The sequence below is a fragment of the Spermophilus citellus genome (assembly GCF_964194105.1).
Source record: "Spermophilus citellus genome assembly, chromosome: 5".
NCBI lineage: Eukaryota > Metazoa > Chordata > Mammalia > Rodentia > Sciuridae > Spermophilus > Spermophilus citellus.
The window spans coordinates 17188616-17206306 of record NC_138186.1 but is presented as its reverse complement, the minus strand read 5'-3'; the positions used below and the strand labels follow the sequence as shown (position 1 = coordinate 17206306).

The window sequence follows — 17691 nt, the reverse complement described above, 5'->3', positions numbered from 1 at the left end:
AAACCAAGCAGTGGGCCACATGTGGCTCTTGGCTGCAGTTTGCTGAGTTCTTCCAGAGACAGCTATCCATGGGCTGTGCTCAAGGCTGATATCAGGTGGTAGCACCGATATGGCCATGTTGGTTGTTGAATTGAAACTTCCATATTGGGTGGTCAGAGTCACTGCCTTAAGCCCCCCAGGCTCTCCTGCTGGATGCCTCCACCTCCCTATGATGTAGCACCTGTCCTGCAGCAGGGCTTGATGTGGCAGAGGGACCTCACTCCAGTGCTAGCCCCATTGTCTGTTCTAATTGGTCAGTACCATTCGGATAAGACTTATTTTGACTAATAGTCCCAATGGTAGGTCTTTATGAAAACTAACTTTAAAATTTGATTTCTCGCATACCAAGAGTTTTTCTCTAGTGGGAAATTCTGTTTTCAGTCATTAGACAAAGTTTGGTAGACTTAGAGGAGACAAAAAGGTATTTCCTAGCTTTTGTCAGACCCACCCACTGATGCAGGAAGGTGCACCTCTGCCTCTGTGCTGCGAGTGGGGAAAGATAGCTGGTGCTTTTTCCTTTCAGGCATATATGGACACTCTCCAGACACAGTGGAGCTGGATTCTGCAGATCACCAAATGCATTGATGTTCATCTCAAAGAAAATGCTGCCTACTTTCAGGTTTTTATGATTAACAATCCCATTGTCTCTTTAGGTCTTACTCCCTTATCTTTTGAGTATGTTTTTTAAAGCCCTGAAAACAATCTTAAAAACATTGCTTAAATCCTATTTATTGGTTTTCAGTTTAGAGAAGCATAATTTGTAAACAGTCGCTGAGCCTTTTACTGTCACATACATAAATACTTAATGTTCTAATTCTTTCCTTTAACCACTTACCAAAGAGAGGCTTGATGAGAGTCCTAGAAACATAACTGCTAAATGATTGTATTAGTCAGATTTCCATCACTATAACAAAATACCCAAGATAATTAATTTATAAAGAGAAAAGGTTTATTTTGGCTCACATATTTGGAGGTTCCAGTCCATGATTGATAAGTTCTGTTACTTTGGGCCTGTGATGGAGGCAGATATCATGGTAGGGAGCATGTGGTGGAGCAAAACCACCTACATACTAGCCAAGGAGCAAAGGGAGAAAGAGGAAGATTCAGGGTCTCACAGTCATCTTCAAGGTCATGCTCACAAATGACCTAAATACCTCCCAGTAGGCCCCATTTCCTAAAGATTCTCTCACCACCCAATAGCACCCCCTGGGGACCATGCCTTCAAAATATGGGCCTCTAAGGGCCATTTGAGATCCAAACTAGATCCCTAATATTGCTTATGAAGTCACTTTTCATTTAGTCACTTATGAGGCTCACTCTCATCCCTAACAGTTTTTTGAAGAGGCCCAGTCTACTGAATCCTACCTGAAGGGCCTGCAAGACTCCATTAGGAAGAAGTACCCCTGTGACAAGAACATGCCCCTGCAGCACCTGCTGGAACAGATCAAGGAGCTGGAGGTACCGTCTTAGACCAAACTTAGCAGCTACACCCAGGGGAGATCAATGACAGTCTCAGTGCTGATTGGTATTGCTGCTCAGTGCATGCCCAGAGCCCGAGACAGTGTCTTCTTCGTTATTCAGTAGCTTTTCTCAAAATGAACTTTGCATGCTCAATTACTGTTGAGAGTTTCATTTGCCTTCGAATCCAGATTATTTGCTGAAAACAAAAGTTCAAAGAGCACTGTTTACTTCCCACGAAGTAACTAAGTTCCCGGAAATTCTTCTTTCTTTTTTACTTTCCCTTTGGGAAAACATGCTTCAAATTTGATCAACATGGTCCTTTCACACAGGGATATTCTTTCCTGCCTGCTTAATTCTTGGTTACATAGATCCTGGAGAGGCTTATAAAAGGTGCTCCTGTTCCCTGCCAACAAATGTGTGGCTTATTACAGCTAATGCAATTACAGTGACTTTTTTTTTTTTTTTTTTTTTAGAGAGAGAGAGTGAGAGAGGAGAGACAGTGAGAGAGAGAATTTTTAATATTTATTTTTTAGTTCTCGGCGGACACAACATCTCTGTTGGTATGTGGTGCTGAGGATCGAACCCGGGCTGCACGCATGCCAGGCGAGCGCGCTACCGCTTGAGCCACATCCCCAGCCCAATGTGACTTTTAATTTGTATGTTAGAGTAGCTACATCAATGTCATTTGAAGATCTCCTCTAAAAATTTCAGGGCATCTATGTTCAAGGATGATCTTATTTGCAATTGCAGAAAGAACGAGAGAAAATTCTTGAATACAAGCGTCAGGTGCAGAGCTTGGTAAACAAGTCCAAGAAGATTGTACAGCTGAAACCGAGGAACCCAGACTACAGGAGCAATAAACCCATTATCCTCAGAGCTCTCTGTGACTACAAACAGGACCAGGTGTGTACACAGTTATTCAAAATGTTCAAAAGTTTTCCTTTTCTTTTCATAAAGACTTTTGTCAATTGAGAGCAAAATTTAGTCTCAGTTTCAATAAGTAGCCTAGTCATGTCTTTTATATATAAAGCAGCAACCTATTGAACAAATGCAGTGACTCTTTTCTGAGTCAGTGGATAATTTTCAATCATTAGGACAATAGTTCTTTCTTTCTTCTTATTTTTTCTTTGGGTGCTGAGATTGGACCTAGAACCCATGTCATGCTAAACATGGAATCCACCACTGAGCTACACCCCAACTCAAGATAATAATTTTGAGAACTTTAAAAAATTCTTTTTAAGGGTTAATACTTCTTTGGCTTTTTTTTAGTACCTAAAATGTATTTATTTGTGATCATTCTCATCTTTATGTTTCTGACAAAAGAAATGAGATATGACTGTAGTATGCTGCCTCTAAAGTGAATATCTTTGCAAATTTTATGCAGTAATTGAGCACACTGATTCTGCAGGCTTGGGTTTCAATATAAGCATTTGTATAGAAAGATGGTTTGGTTTTAATAGTAATTTATATGATTTCCACAGCTCTTTTTCTTATAAAATCATGGAGGATCTTAGAAACATATGATTAATTCATCAGATAAACTTTATCAAAAATTGAAGTCTGTTCTATTATGTGTTGTGTTTTAAGAATTTGTGTGGTGAGAGAATTAAGAAGGAAATTTGAGTGGCAAATGAAATACATAAAAAAATCAAGTTTCTTCTGTTTTAACAGTGAGATAGTTGTCATATTTTAAGTAGTCTTGTGTGTGTGTGTGTGTGTGTGTGTGTGTGTATCTGTCATGCTGGGGATGGAACCCAGGGCCTTGTGCATGCTGGGCAAGTGCTCTGCTATTGGACTACACTCCCAGACCCTAGGTAGCCATTTTGAGAAGCTATATAGACACTGGAGCTAATTTATAAATGTATGTAGCTATTTAGAGGCTGGTGTTAATTTATAAATGAAGCTGTTCAGATGCTGGAGATAATTTTAAAAGTTATTTTTCAGGACACCAATACCAGAATGCTTTTTATTTTTAGATTTTCAGGGCAAATGAGTGAGACCCATAGCCCCCCCCCACCTCCTAGTTAATAATTGATACTAATTATTAATATTAAAATATTCAATAATATTAAAGTCTAATATAGGAAACATGAACTCATGAAAATAGAAACACATAGGGTGAAGTTTTGCTTCACCAACCAGATCTCTTTTTCTTTCTTTCTTTCTTTTTCTTTTTTTTTTTTTTTTTTTTTAGTTGCAGGGTGTTTTTTTAAAGAAAGAAGGTTGTAGATACTAAATCCAAGTGATATGTTCCTGGTGACTTCCCCAGATTATCAGTCACTTTCCCTAATTCACTTAGTTTGCAGCTCACTTTATAGATGCACCCTCCAGGCTCCCATGGATGATGGAAAGCATCAGCACTGTTGGGTTTTATAAAGATCGGCTTCATGGGAAGGGTAAAAAGGAACAACTTCCATCGTTGATGTGTTTTCATCTCTGTTTGTCTTTGGGGAAAAAAAAAAAAAGATGAAAATGTGTTCTGGGGAACACAGCTGAGTGTTGGCTGTTTCCTTGCAGAAAATCGTGCACAAAGGGGATGAATGCATCCTAAAGGACAACAACGAGCGCAGCAAGTGGTATGTGACAGGCCCGGGAGGCGTGGACATGCTCGTCCCTTCTGTTGGGCTGATCATTCCTCCCCCGAATCCGCTGGCCGTGGACCTCTCTTCCAAGTAAGTTGTCCCACCTGGTCACCCCGGCAGGCATGAGTGTGTGGGTGGGGTGGGATGTGGGATGTGGAGGGGGGAGATGTGCGGAGACAACAAGCTTAGACCAGATTTTTTTTAAAAAAAATCATATTTGCCTCCCAGAAAAGGAACCACGTGAGGGTCACCTTTACTTTGTCTTGCAATTTTATGTTGAAGACCCTAAAAAAAGAAATCAGCCAAGTGAGGTGGATCACACCTATAATCTCAATGGCTGAGGAGGCAGAGGCAGGAGAATTGTGAATTTAAAGCCAGCTTCAGCAATTTAGCAAGGCCCTAAGTTATTTAGCGACAACCTGTCTCAAAATAAAATATGAAAGGGGCTGTGGATGTCGCTCTGTGATTAAGCACCCCTGGGTTCAATCTCTGGTACAAACACAAAAACAATAAAACCTGACTGTGCGGGGCGGGGGGAGGGCACAGTGAATAATACTTGTCACACACTTTGAAGCTCTTGCTTTGGAGTTCCTCTTGTTAGCAAATCGTTCATTTTGCATGTAGTCCCAAGTGTAAAATTCCTTTAATATCAATACTTGCTTATTAATAGACAGAACATTCATTTTAAAGGTTATACACAGAGAAGATTCTCTTAAACCTTTCAATGTGGAAATCTGCTACTGTACACGGATTAGAGAGAGTAGCTCAACGAGTCCCCATGTCCTCATGAACAGACTATGGCTGTCATTCGCATCAAATGGGCCTGCCCTGCAAAACTAGACCTCTGTCCATCAAAAGTTGCTGACAAACAACACAACCACCCAAATCCTACTGCATGTTTCATCCAGAATGATTTGAAGGAGCTATTAAAATGTAGATAAATCGAGCCCGTACTCTGTAGGGAGTAGAGGAATCCACATCCATTGAAATGATGGCAGTGTTAGAAATTAAGCATATACCTGTTACTTTGTAGGGGATTGTTTCAACTGGGTAAGCACATCAGATTTCCGTGTGGGTTGAGGTGTGAAAGTCCTACCTAGCCTGTTTTCCCTTTGCGCCTCCCAGGATTGAGCAATACTATGAAGCTATCCTGGCTCTGTGGAACCAGCTGTACATCAACATGAAGAGCCTGGTGTCCTGGCACTACTGCATGATCGACATCGAGAAAATCAGGGCTATGACTATCGCCAAGGTACGTCCCCAGGACCACTCAAACCCAAGGCCTGGTGCATACTAAGCAAGCACCGAGCTCCACCCCCAGCCCCCCAGGCCAACCTGTGAGCTGGTAGTTAGCGCTTTTGCATCTCATCGAGTGAGGATGCCTAGCCTTCCGTAGAGGCTCTGATCTATCCAGTGTAGAACAGGAGGGGCTGGCGGGGTGGCTCGGTGCTGGAGCTCTTACCTAGCATGCACAAGGCCTTGGGTTCGTCCCTGGCACTGTGGGAAAAACAAAACAGATCAAAACAGCCAGGAGGAGTCAGCACATGACTACTTATGAGACAAGCAGAAATACTGATTGAAGAAACCTGATGAACTGTGGAAAGGCGAAGTAAGATTCTGGAGCCCATTCTCCTTAGATAGAATAAACCATGAAGTCATGAATGGCTGATTACCACAGAAGTCAGGGCAGAGTAGAACTCTCAGACGAACACGGAAAACGCTAGTTACTGTATATCAGGGGTTTTTAAGTTGTCTGGAGAATCTTATTTGGGATGTTTTCAGGGGGTCAGGGATCAATAAGGGGAGGGACACAGAATGGGCAAATTTTTGGGGGAGGGGGGCTCCTCCCTGCTCATTTTTGTAGTCAATGCAGCTTTCTGTGCTCTAATATTCATTTAAAGAAAAAAAAATCCATAGGAAAAAAAATCAGTCTAGGTACTGTGGTGTACACCTCTAACCCTGTCTACTCAGGAGACTGAGGCAGGAGGAACACAATTTTGAGGCCAGCCTCGGCAACCTAGTGAGACCCTGTCTTAAATTTTGAAAGAGGGACTGGTATTGTAGCTCAGTGATAGAGTGACTGCCCAGAATGTGCAGGACCCTGGGTTCGGTCCCCTATAAATCACTTCTTTCTGATTTACCTTACCTGACTTAACTTGCAGCTGAAGACGATGCGGCAGGAAGATTACACGAAGACCATATCTGACCTTGAGTTACATTACCAAGAGTTCATCAGAAATAGCCAGGGCTCCGAGATGTTTGGCGATGATGACAAGCGGAAGATGCAGTCTCAGTTCACCGATGCACAGAAGCATTACCAGACCCTGGTAATCCAGCTCCCTGGCCATCCCCAGCACCAGACAGGTCAGCCTGGGGCATCTTTCTGTTTGTCTCAACCACATATGTGGTGTTAAAAAGAAATTCATTTGTATGAAACTTGTATCAGATCATTTCTTTGAAATATATTGTCTTAGTCCGTTTTATGTTGCTATAACAGAGTACTCCAAACTGGGTGATTTATTTAAAAAAAAAAGTTTATTTAGCTCACAATTCTGGTGGCTGGAAAGTGTCTGGTGAAGGAACTCTGACTGAATCACAACAGGAGAAGCAGGAAGGTACATGGTCACATGCAGAATGGGCCACATACATGGGGTGGCCTCACTTTAGAACAACATGCTCTCTGAAGAATCAATCTAGTCTCCAGAGATTTACTCCACTGCCAAGAGAGGGGCATTAATCCCTTCTGAGAGTGGAGCCTCCATAATCTAATCATCTCTCACCAGTCTTCCCCACCTCTTAGAAGTCCCATCACCTCAATAGTGTTAGATTAGGATCAATATTCCAGCATTTGAATCTTTGGGGGACTAAGCCTTATCCAAAGGACCCAAAGTCCTTTATACACTGGATTTCTGGAATCAAATCAAAGGAAGTAGGCCTACCTTTGTGCAGTGTGGATGTTTTTTGAGGCCTTGCCCCCTGCCAGCTGGGAATTCTCTGATTTTTGTGGCCCCCCCTCCCTTTATTTTTCCAGTGACCACAACTGAAATCACTCACGTTGGTTCCTGCCAAGATGCCAACCATAATAAAGTCATTGAGACCAACAGAGAATGTGACAAGCAAGAGACCTGGCTGCTGATGGAGCTCCAGAAGATCCGCAGGCAGATGGAGCACTGTGAGGGCAGGATGTCACTGAAAAACCTCCTGCTGACAGACCAGGGTTCTTCACACCACATCACTGTGAAGATCAATGAGCTCAAGGTGGGTGGGGATCCACTCCGATTCTGCCTGTATTTTTCTATTTATCTATGATCTGTTAAAGCCTCCTGGTTAGTATGTTTGTAGGCAAATACATTAGTCTGTTTTCTTTTGCTACAGTGAGGATTTTTTTTAAGGGCAAAAATGATCCTAAAAATCATGGAGCCGTATTGCAGAGTACTAAGCATTGATTGTCAGAAATGTGATGTGTTCACAGTGGAATATTATGCAGTTTTTTAAAAAAAGAAAAAATTTTGCTCATTGCAACTGTTACGAATGAACCTGGAGGAGGACAGAGTGCTAAGTGAAATAAGCCAGACACAGATAAGCAGTGCATGATCTCACTTATGGGTGGAACCAGAAAGAGTCAGCATCATAAAAATAGAAAGTAGAAGAGTGATTACCAGGAAGTGGGCCCAGGAAGAGACAGGGAGATGGAGGTCAGAGGATACAGAATTGCAGTTGTGTAGGAGAAGTCTAGAGCTCTAGAGTTTTCCAGAAGGAGGACTACAGGAAATAATACTATGGGATGCTGAATCAGGAGGATCACAAGTTCAAGGCAAGCCTCAGTAACTTAGTGAGGACCTGTCTTAAAATAAAAGGGGTCAGGATGTGGCTCAGTGGTGAAGCACCTCTGTGTTCAATCCTCAGTACAATAATTCTCAGTACAACACATCCACACACACACACAAGAAAGAAAGGAAATTTTCGGTGTTTTTAACGCACGCACCCCCCCCACACACACACACATAGACACACAGACACACACACGCAAACTTACACAAAACCTGTGGAAAGCAATGGATATATTAATTTGCTTACCTGAGTACTCATTTCCCATATGTATATGAAAATTCGATGTTGTCCACCTGAAGTTACATATAATAAAAAATAAATTTTCAAATAAATAAATAAGAAGAATAAGAATAAGAAGAGCTTTCCTTCCTTTTTGACAGAGTGTACAGAATGATTCGCAAGCCATTGCAGAAGTTCTCAACCAGCTTAAGGACATGCTTGCTAACTTCAGAGGTTCTGAAAAATACTGCTATTTACAGAATGAGGTGTTTGGACTATTCCAGAAACTGGAAAATATCAACGGTGTTTCAGATGGCTACTTAAATAGGTAGGCACAGCCAACACCAAAAGATGTTTTGCTTTTGTCAAGTGACAATCTTGAAGACTTCATTTGCTATGTGTGTGTGGTTCCCGGGGGCTTTGGCCTTACAGATTTTCTCATCACTGGAAGTTTCCTTAACTCTTCTCTGTGGTCTGTGGTTTGGGGAGGGCATCCTCTAGTCTAAGGAGTTAATTCTTCTTTTCTGCAGTCTTAGAACTCTCCTCACATATCTCAGAATCAAGGTATAGGGGCCAGAATTTGGAATTCTTCAGTAAATGTGAAACAGTGGTCAGAATTACAAGAGAGAAAAAGATCACCACTTCCATGGCCTATAAAATAGGCGAAGTGTATTGCATGGCCCTGACATGGTTCTCCTTCATGAGTGGTGGCAGGAGCTCCCTGCTTGCCCTCTGATGATGTCACTGGGAGTTTTTTCTGCTTCTCTTGCTCTTTCCAGCTTGTGTGCCTTGAGAGCACTCCTGCAGGCCATTCTCCAGACGGAAGACATGTTAAAGGTCTACGAAGCCAGGCTCACCGAAGAGGAAACGGTTTGCCTGGACCTGGATAAAGTGGAGGCCTACCGCTGTGGACTGAAGGTAATACCAGCCGTCCAGTTCATGGGAAGTGACAGGGGACCCAGCTCCCTATATACACCTCGCCTAGTTTCCATGAGTGTTGTTTTGATTTTTTTTTTCTTGTTGTTGTTTATATTGGGATTGAACCCAGTGAACTCTATCACTGAGTTATACCCCCAACCTTTTTTTTTTTTTTTTTTTTTAAATATTGAGACAAGGTCTTGCTAAGTTGCTGAGGCTGGCCTTAAACTTGCAGTCTTCCTCTCTCAGTCTCCTAAATCGCTGGGATTTCAGGCATGCACCACCACTCTGGCTTGTTTTTCTCTAACTTTCTGAAGTGCATTTTACTTTTAGAACAGTTACAGATTTCTGGAAAAATTGACAAGACAGTACAGAGAGTCATATATCCTGCCCCTAGTTTTCTCCTGTTATTAGCATCTTAAAATTGTACAAAATATTTGTTATGATGATGAATCAATATTGATATATTAATATGGACTGAAGTCCATACTTTATTCAGACTTCCTCCATTTCATGAGTTGTGAGGATTCCCGGCTTTCACTGGCCACACAGGTTGATACCAGTTGTCACCTCTGGAACTCTGTTTCCCAGCCTATATTAGCAGGAACTCTATGAGAAAGTAATTTGTGGTGGGATTAGTTTGGGGAATAGTGGGTCTAACTGATTTCTTTACTATGGAGCTCCTCAGAACCTTTAATATGTTCATAGGCATTATAATTATTCAGGAATAGTATGTCATGTTTAGCATTTCTCAAGCCAATTTACACCCTGGCTTCTTCTTCTTTCTTTCTTTTTTTTTTTTTTTTTTTAACCAAGGAACTAGATCACTGGAATAAATACTGAGAAACAGAAATTCAGTAAATGTATTTCCCTGGGTTGATTATCACTAAAACATATGAATAAAGACTTCAGTAAACTTTCTCTTTTCTTTCCAGTGCTGGGAATTGACCCCAGGGCCTTGTATATACCAACACACTCTCCCACTGAGCTACATCCTGAGCCCCCAAACTTTTTGTTTGTTTTTATTTAGTGATTTGTGGTGTAGCATCCAGTGGGAGAAGAGATTAATTTGTATGTGCTCATTTTTTTTTCTTTTAAAAATCTCTTGCAGAAAATAAAAAATGACTTGAACTTGAAGAAGTCGTTGTTGGCCACCATGAAGACGGAACTGCAGAAAGCCCAACAAATACACTCTCAGACCTCCCAGCAGTATCCGCTTTACGACCTGGATCTGGGCAAATTCAGTGAAAAAGTCACACAACTGTCAGATCGCTGGCAAAAAATCGATAAACAGATAGACTACAGGTGTGCCAACCCCATCACAGTTTCTCCTCTGCTGGTGGTGCCAGTGGATAATGCCACTTGAAGCATTTTATTTTTGCTACCAAAATAATGCTTTGGTCTTGTGCACAAATGAAGCCCTAATAGGTGCTCTTCTCAAAACAGAGTAGATCCCAATAGCCTTCCAAGGACCTCAAGAAACAGCAGAAGTCATTTGTACAAGTTCTTTTAGGCCCTGTCAACTCATGTGATGACCATTAGAAGGAGAAGTGGCTTTGAATGAATTTTTGTCCAAAAATTAAATTGTTTGCAAAGGAAATGCCTTACTGCAGATGAGGGTCTAAAAACATCTACTGACAAAGGTCTACTGAATTGCCTTGCTTATTGCTTATTTTAAGTGCTTTTTAAAATCATCCTGCAGCTGTGACCCATATGCAATTCACTCATTTGAAAACACGATTCAGCAGATTTTAGTATATTCAGAGTTGTGCAGACACCACAACCTGATTTTGGGGGTGGTGGTGCAGGGGATGGAACTCAGGGCCTTGCACGTGGTAGGCAAGTGCTCTACCACTGAGCCACTTCCCCAGTCTTACAACATGAGTGTTGAACATTTTCATTACTCCCCAAAGAAACCTGTATCCAGGGGCAGTCACTCCCCTTCTCTCCCAGTCCCCTAGTTCTAGACAATCACTGAGCTGCTTTCTGTCACTCTACATCTGTCCATTCTGGACACTTGGTATAAATGGAATCATACAATATATGGCCTTGGGCGTATTTCACATAGTGTAAATGCTTCCAAGGTTTATTCATATTGTACAGTTCTTATTTTTTTTTTTAAATTTTCTCTCTCTCTTTCCTTTTTTTCATTTCTTTTTATAGCCAGATAGTATCCCATTGCTTGGCTACTCCACATGTTCTTTATCCTTTCGTCGTTTGACGGCTACTTGGGTTGGTCCCAGTTTGGGGATACCGTGGGAGGTGCTGTTGTGAATGTCTGTGCAGGCACGTGTTCACAGTGGAATTGCAGGTGGCTCAGTCTGTACCTATTTTAGGAATAATAGCAGCGACCTTAATAATTTTGTTCCATCTATTTTTCCCAGATTGTGGGACCTTGAGAAACAAATCAAACAACTAAGGAATTATCGTGATAACTACCAGAGTTTCTGCAAGTGGCTACATGATGCCAAGCGCCGCCAGGATTCCTTGGAGTCCATGAAATTTTGCGACTCCAACACCGTCATGCGGTTTTTGAATGAGCAGAAGGTATAAGCCAATTTGTCATTCCATAGTTGTTTTGAGATTAATTGGGTGTAGGCTGAACTTTCCTCTGGTTTTCACAGCAGTACCTTCATTTGAAATGATATGTATTTCATATTATAAATCCATTTTGCTTTAAAAAAAATGCCCCAGTGAATAGTGACAGAGGTATTTAGAAACTAGTGTCATTAGGGATGCAGAAATAATGCAATATTGTTCTTTGCAAGTTTTAGTAAAGTAGCTTTAAGTAACCCCTTATAAATAATGATAATGATGATGATGATGATGATGATGATTTTCCTGATCCTAAATGTAACTGAAAGCAAGAGGCTGGTATGTGTAGTTATAATTAAAAAAAAAAGAAAGAAAGAAAAAAAAGAAACCAGTAACCATGGAAAAAAGAGTAAAAGAACATTTATATTAAAAACTCTGGATGCCTTAACATTTGTAAAATTGTATTCTTTGTATAGAACTTGCACAATGAAATATCTGGAAAACGAGACAAAGCAGAAGAAGTGCATAAGGTCGCTGAACTTTGTGCAAATTCCATTAAGGTATGTTGGTTTCATTAAGCATGTTGGTGTAGGGGCTGGGGTTGTGGCTCAGTGGTAGAGCGCTTGCCTAGCATGCGTGAGGCACTGGGTTCGATCCTCAGCACCACATAAAAATAAATAAAATAAAGGTATTATGTCCATCTACGACTAAGAAGAATACTTTTTAAAAAAGGGATGTTGGTATTTTGTCAGGATTCTTATTGCTGCATTATTTGCTTTAAAGATCATAAACTTTTGAGGGTAGTGATCATGACTTCTCTGTTTTCTCTTCCTGAACAAACCATAAAAGTTTGTTATCTACTAACTTGAATTCATTGCATATTGGTGCTGTCTCTGGAACTGGCTAGTCTTTAGTCTTGAGATGTGCTTCATTTAATAACATAATATTAGCTGCTTGGATCCTACAGTGCAACACAGTCTTTGGGGTGGGTGATTAGAAATAATTTGAGGATTTAAATGTGAAATTGTAGCTGTTAGTGACTCCTTTTGAGTCCATTAAGAATGTTTTTCTAAGGGTTGGGGTATACTTGGGTGATAGAGCACTTGCCTAGCATGCTTGAGGCCCTGGGCTTGATCACAAGCATTGCCAAAGGAAAAAAAAAAAAGTTTTCTTAAACTTTTCTTCTGTAGGATTATGAACTCCAGCTGGCATCGTATACCTCCGGCCTGGAAACTCTACTGAACATACCCATCAAGAGAACCATGGTTCAGTCCCCATCTGGGGTGATTCTGCAAGAGGTACATGTGGTTACAGATCCCTTAGAGTCCACCCTTCCTTCTGTCTCCTATTTCCCTGTTTTTTGCCTGTTCATCCTGAAGTCATCCCTATTATAGGATACCCACCAAAAAAATGTTTTCATAGCAGGTTACGCCCCCTTCACTGTGAGTCATCAATACATGACACATTTTAGGAAATGATCAGTGGAGTCTGAGTATATCATTTAATATGTTAGTCTTTACAGAAATTGGATTTAAATTTCTGGGTTTGGTGAAGGAGACTTCTAAAAAGTGGGAATTATATATAGGGGGAGTAAGTTTCTAAAAGATAACTTTTCCCCAAAGATTTTAGAGAATATCAACTATCAGATGGTTTAGGGGGAAAAAATCCTAGAGCAACAAGAATGAAGTATAAATGTTTTGGACCCTTTGTCTTTCTGTTCTTCTAGATTTTGGAACAAGCATACATGAAAGAAAGGAATTTACTTTTTAAATTATAATGTCACGATTTCATTATCTTAGAAAGCAAAATTGATCAGCCTGCATAGAATGCATATAACTTTTTAAAATGATATATATAATTTTTTTTTCTTTTCTTTTTTTTCTCTAAGGCTGCAGAGATTCATGCTCGGTACATAGAACTACTTACAAGGTCTGGAGACTATTATAGATTCTTAAGTGAGATGCTGAAGAGTTTGGAAGATCTGAAGGTATTGACTTTATTTCCTTGGAGTATCAAAAAAATAAAATAGAGCCGGGCACAATGGTGCATGCCAGTAATCCCAGCTACTTGGGAGACTGAGGCAGGAGGATTGCAAATTTGAGACCAGCCTCTGCAATTTATCGAGATTCTATCTCAAAAATTAAAAGGTTTGGAGATGTAGCTCAGTGATGCAGCACCCTGGGTTCAATCCCAGTACCAGGAAAAATAGAAGAAAAGAAAATAGAATAGAATGGTATTATTACTATGTCATTATTGTGGATTTAGAAACTGATAAAACTGAATTTCCAGTAAAAATTCAATGTAGTACAGTTTGTGAGTTTGGGATTAGTCCGATGCTCCTCTAAATGGATTTAGATATTTGCAATATTGCAGCCACTTAATTTTGCTGGAAAAAAACCAACAATAATTTATAGGTGTTTGGTCAAGGATTTTGCTTTATTTCTTTGTGTAAAATTTTGGGTAAGTACATCCTGGACTAGCTGGATTTGAATCGTTCATGTTGAATAACTACTCAATTGACTCCTCCTTTCTAATACTGGAATTGAGTTTATGGGGGGAATAAAAGGAACATCTGGCTGCAATCCCAGCAACTGAGGAGTCTGAGGCAGGACGATCACAATTCAAGGACAGCTTCAGCAACTTTTGTGAGATGTTTAGCAGCTTAGCAAGACCCTGGTCTCAAAACAAGAAATAAAGGGCTGGGGATATAGCTCAGTAGGTACAATGCTTGCCTCGCATGCACAGGGCCCTGGGTTCAATCCCCAGCACCCAATAAATAAATAAATAAATAAATAGGCTGAGGATGTCACTCAGTGGTAAAGCACTCTGGGTTCAACTCCTGGTACCAACAAAACAAAACCCAAAACCCCACAAACAAATAAAAAAGAGCATCTCGTATGAAATCATACACTTTTAATCTTGAAAGAAATGATTCTATTTTATAGATGAGGAAGCTGAGGCTCAAAGATGACCTGTCATTCTGAGTTTATGCAAGAGGTTGATGGGAAAATTGGGAAGAGGCTCGAGATTTCTTGAGCTTTCGTCTAAGTAGCCTTTGCCTCATCACTGTGAGTGTGTTGGTGGGTGTGTAAAGATCAAGAAGAATGTACATCGTTCTGGGAGGGGAAATATACTACTTCTGTCTCGCGGTGCCAGGTGTTTTTCTTGCAACCTCACTTTCTCCTTTCGCTTCCGCAGCTGAAAAACACCAAAATCGAAGTTTTGGAAGAGGAGCTCCGACTGGCCCGAGATGCCAACTCAGAAAACTGCAACAAGAACAAATTCCTGGATCAGAACCTGCAGAAATACCAGGCGGAGTGTTCCCAGTTCAAAGCGAAGCTCGTGAGCCTGGAGGAGCTGAAGAGACAGGCCGAGCTGGATGGGAAGTCAGCCAAGCAAAATCTGGACAAGTGCTACGCCCAGATCAAAGAGCTCAACGAGAAGATCACCCGGCTGACCTATGAGATCGAAGACGAGAAGCGCCGGAGAAAGACGGTGGAGGACAGATTCGACCAACAGAAGAACGACTATGACCAGCTGCAGAAAGCCAGGCAGTGCGAAAAGGAGAGCCTGGGCTGGCAGAAACTAGAGTCTGAGAAAGCCATCAAGGAGAAGGAGTACGAGATAGAGAGGTTGAGGGTTCTTCTGCAGGAGGAGGGCGCCCGGAAGAGAGAATATGAAAATGAGCTGGCAAAGGTAAGAAACCACTATAATGAGGAGATGAGTAATTTAAGGAACAAGTATGAAACAGAGATTAACATTACGAAGACCACCATCAAGGAGATATCCATGCAGAAAGAGGATGATTCCAAAAATCTCAGAAACCAGCTGGACAGACTCTCCCGGGAGAACCGAGATCTGAAGGATGAGATCGTCAGGCTCAATGACAGCATCCTGCAGACCACCGAGCAGCGGAGGAGGGCGGAAGAGAATGTCCTTCAGCAGAAAGCCTGCGGCTCCGAGATCATGCAGAAGAAGCAGCAACTGGAGATTGAACTGAAGCAGGTCATCCAGCAGCGTTCGGAGGACAACGCCCGGCACAAGCAGTCGCTGGAAGAGGCGGCCAAGACCATTCAGGACAAAAATAAGGAGATCGAAAGGCTCAAAGCCGATTTTCAGGAAGAGGCCAAGCGCCGCCGGGAATATGAAAACGAACTGGGTAAGGTAAGGAACAGTTATGATGAGGAGATCATTAGCTTGAAAAACCAGTTCGAGACCGAGATCAACATCACCAAGACCACCATCCACCAGCTCACCATGCAGAAGGAAGAGGACACCAGTGGCTACCGGGCCCAGATAGACAATCTCACCAGAGAAAACAGGAGCTTATCCGAGGAGATAAAGAGGCTGAAGAACACCTTAGCCCAGACCACTGAGAATCTCCGGAGGGTTGAAGAAAACGTCCAGCAGCAAAAGGCCACGGGCTCAGAGATGTCTCAGAGGAAACAGCAGCTGGAGATCGAGCTGAGACAGGTCACTCAGATGCGAACGGAGGAGAGCATGAGATACAAGCAGTCCCTGGACGACGCTGCCAAGACCATCCAGGATAAAAACAAGGAGATAGAGAGGCTGAAACAACTGATAGAGAAAGAAACAAATGAAAGGAAATGTCTGGAAGACGAGAATGTGAAATTGCAAAGGGTCCAGTATGACCTGCAGAAGGCCAACAGTAGCGCATCGGAGACCATAAGCAGGTTGAAGGTTCAGGAGCAAGAGCTGACCCGCCTGAGAATCGACTACGAAAGGGTCTCCCAGGAGAGGACCCTGAAGGATCAGGATATCACGCGGTTCCAGAGCTCCCTGAAGGATCTGCAGCTGCAGAAGCAGAAAGTGGAGGAGGAGCTGAATCGGCTCAAGAGGACGGCCTCCGAAGACTCTTCCAAGAGGAAGAAGTTGGAAGAAGAGCTGGAGGGCATGAGGCGGTCTTTGAAAGAGCAAGTCATCAAAATCACCAACCTGACCCAGCAGCTGGAGCAGGCGTCCATTGTCAAGAAAAGGAGCGAGGATGACCTCCGGCAGCAGAGGGACGTGTTGGAGGGCCACCTCAGGGAGAAGCAGAGGACCCAGGAGGAGCTGAGGAGGCTGTCCTCCGAGGTTGAGACCCTGAGGCGGCAGTTGCTCCAGGAGCAGGAAAACGTCAAGCAGGCTCACGTGAGGAACGAGCATTTCCAGAAGGCCATAGAAGATAAGAGCAGAAGCCTAAATGAAAGCAAGATAGAAATCGAGAGGCTGCAGTCACTCACTGAGAACCTGACCAAGGAGCACCTGATGCTGGAGGAAGAACTGCGGAACCTGAGGCTGGAATACGATGAGCTGCGCAGGGGCCGCAGCGAGGCGGATAGCGATAAAAACGCCACCATCTCCGAGCTCAGGAGCCAGCTGCAGATCAGCAACAACCGAACCCTGGAACTGCAGGGGCTGATTAATGATTTACAGAGAGAGAGGGAAAATTTGAGACAGGAAATTGAGAAATTCCAAAAGCAGGCTTTAGAGGTATTCACAAATATTTGATCACAGCTTCACTCTTTCTCAAATGATTCACTCTACGGTCATCTCTCCTGAATTGTGCTCTTGCTACTGACGTGGATGCTTCTAGAATGTCTGATTTTTCTTTTGCTGGCTTAACTGCTACCTGTCAAAAGTCCAGATAACTGCTTTAAAATAATTTCAATGCCCTTCATCCTTCCTCCTATAGTTACATCACTTGTCAGTCTGTGTGGAGCCTATATTTGGCCCAGTTCTTAAGAACTTGAGCATGGCCCGGCATGGTGGCGCATACCTATAATCCCAGCAGCTGGGGTGGCTGAGGCAGGAGGATTCAAGTTCAAAGCCAGCCTCAGCAAATTAGCGAGGCCCTAAGCATCTTAGAGAAATCCTATTTCTAAATGAAATATTTCAAAAGGACTTGGGAGGTGGCTCAGTGGCTAAGCTCCCCTGAGTTCAATCCCTGGTACCCAAAAAGAAAAAGAAAACTTGAGCATAAGAATGACATGTAAGATCACTTTCTCTGACTGTTCTCCTTTGCTTTCTAGAAAGTAGCTCTTGGCTGGGGTGGAGCTCAGCAGCAGAGCGTGTACTTAGCATGCATGAGGTCCTGGATTCAATC

The 17691-nt window shown here is 42.3% G+C and overlaps 1 protein-coding gene across 2 annotated transcripts in view; it reads left to right on the top strand.

The window, feature by feature from the left end:
• The window catches only part of DSP (desmoplakin), a 48537-nt gene that overhangs the window by 26216 nt on the left and 4630 nt on the right, over nucleotides 1-17691 (top strand). The window contains exons 9-23 of one of the 2 annotated variants that reach the window (XM_081296708.1): nucleotides 563-658; nucleotides 1372-1497; nucleotides 2251-2403; nucleotides 4018-4172; nucleotides 5208-5334; nucleotides 6245-6446; nucleotides 7114-7340; nucleotides 8294-8460; nucleotides 8912-9050; nucleotides 10162-10355; nucleotides 11435-11597; nucleotides 12062-12145; nucleotides 12776-12883; nucleotides 13474-13572; nucleotides 14784-15281. In XM_081296708.1, coding sequence (XP_081152834.1) covers nucleotides 563-658; nucleotides 1372-1497; nucleotides 2251-2403; nucleotides 4018-4172; nucleotides 5208-5334; nucleotides 6245-6446; nucleotides 7114-7340; nucleotides 8294-8460; nucleotides 8912-9050; nucleotides 10162-10355; nucleotides 11435-11597; nucleotides 12062-12145; nucleotides 12776-12883; nucleotides 13474-13572; nucleotides 14784-15281 — 2538 coding nt within the window. Of the gene's footprint in view, nucleotides 1-562; nucleotides 659-1371; nucleotides 1498-2250; nucleotides 2404-4017; nucleotides 4173-5207; nucleotides 5335-6244; nucleotides 6447-7113; nucleotides 7341-8293; nucleotides 8461-8911; nucleotides 9051-10161; nucleotides 10356-11434; nucleotides 11598-12061; nucleotides 12146-12775; nucleotides 12884-13473; nucleotides 13573-14783; nucleotides 17079-17691 lie in introns of both variants that reach the window. The other variant, XM_081296707.1, reaches the window with a different exon arrangement.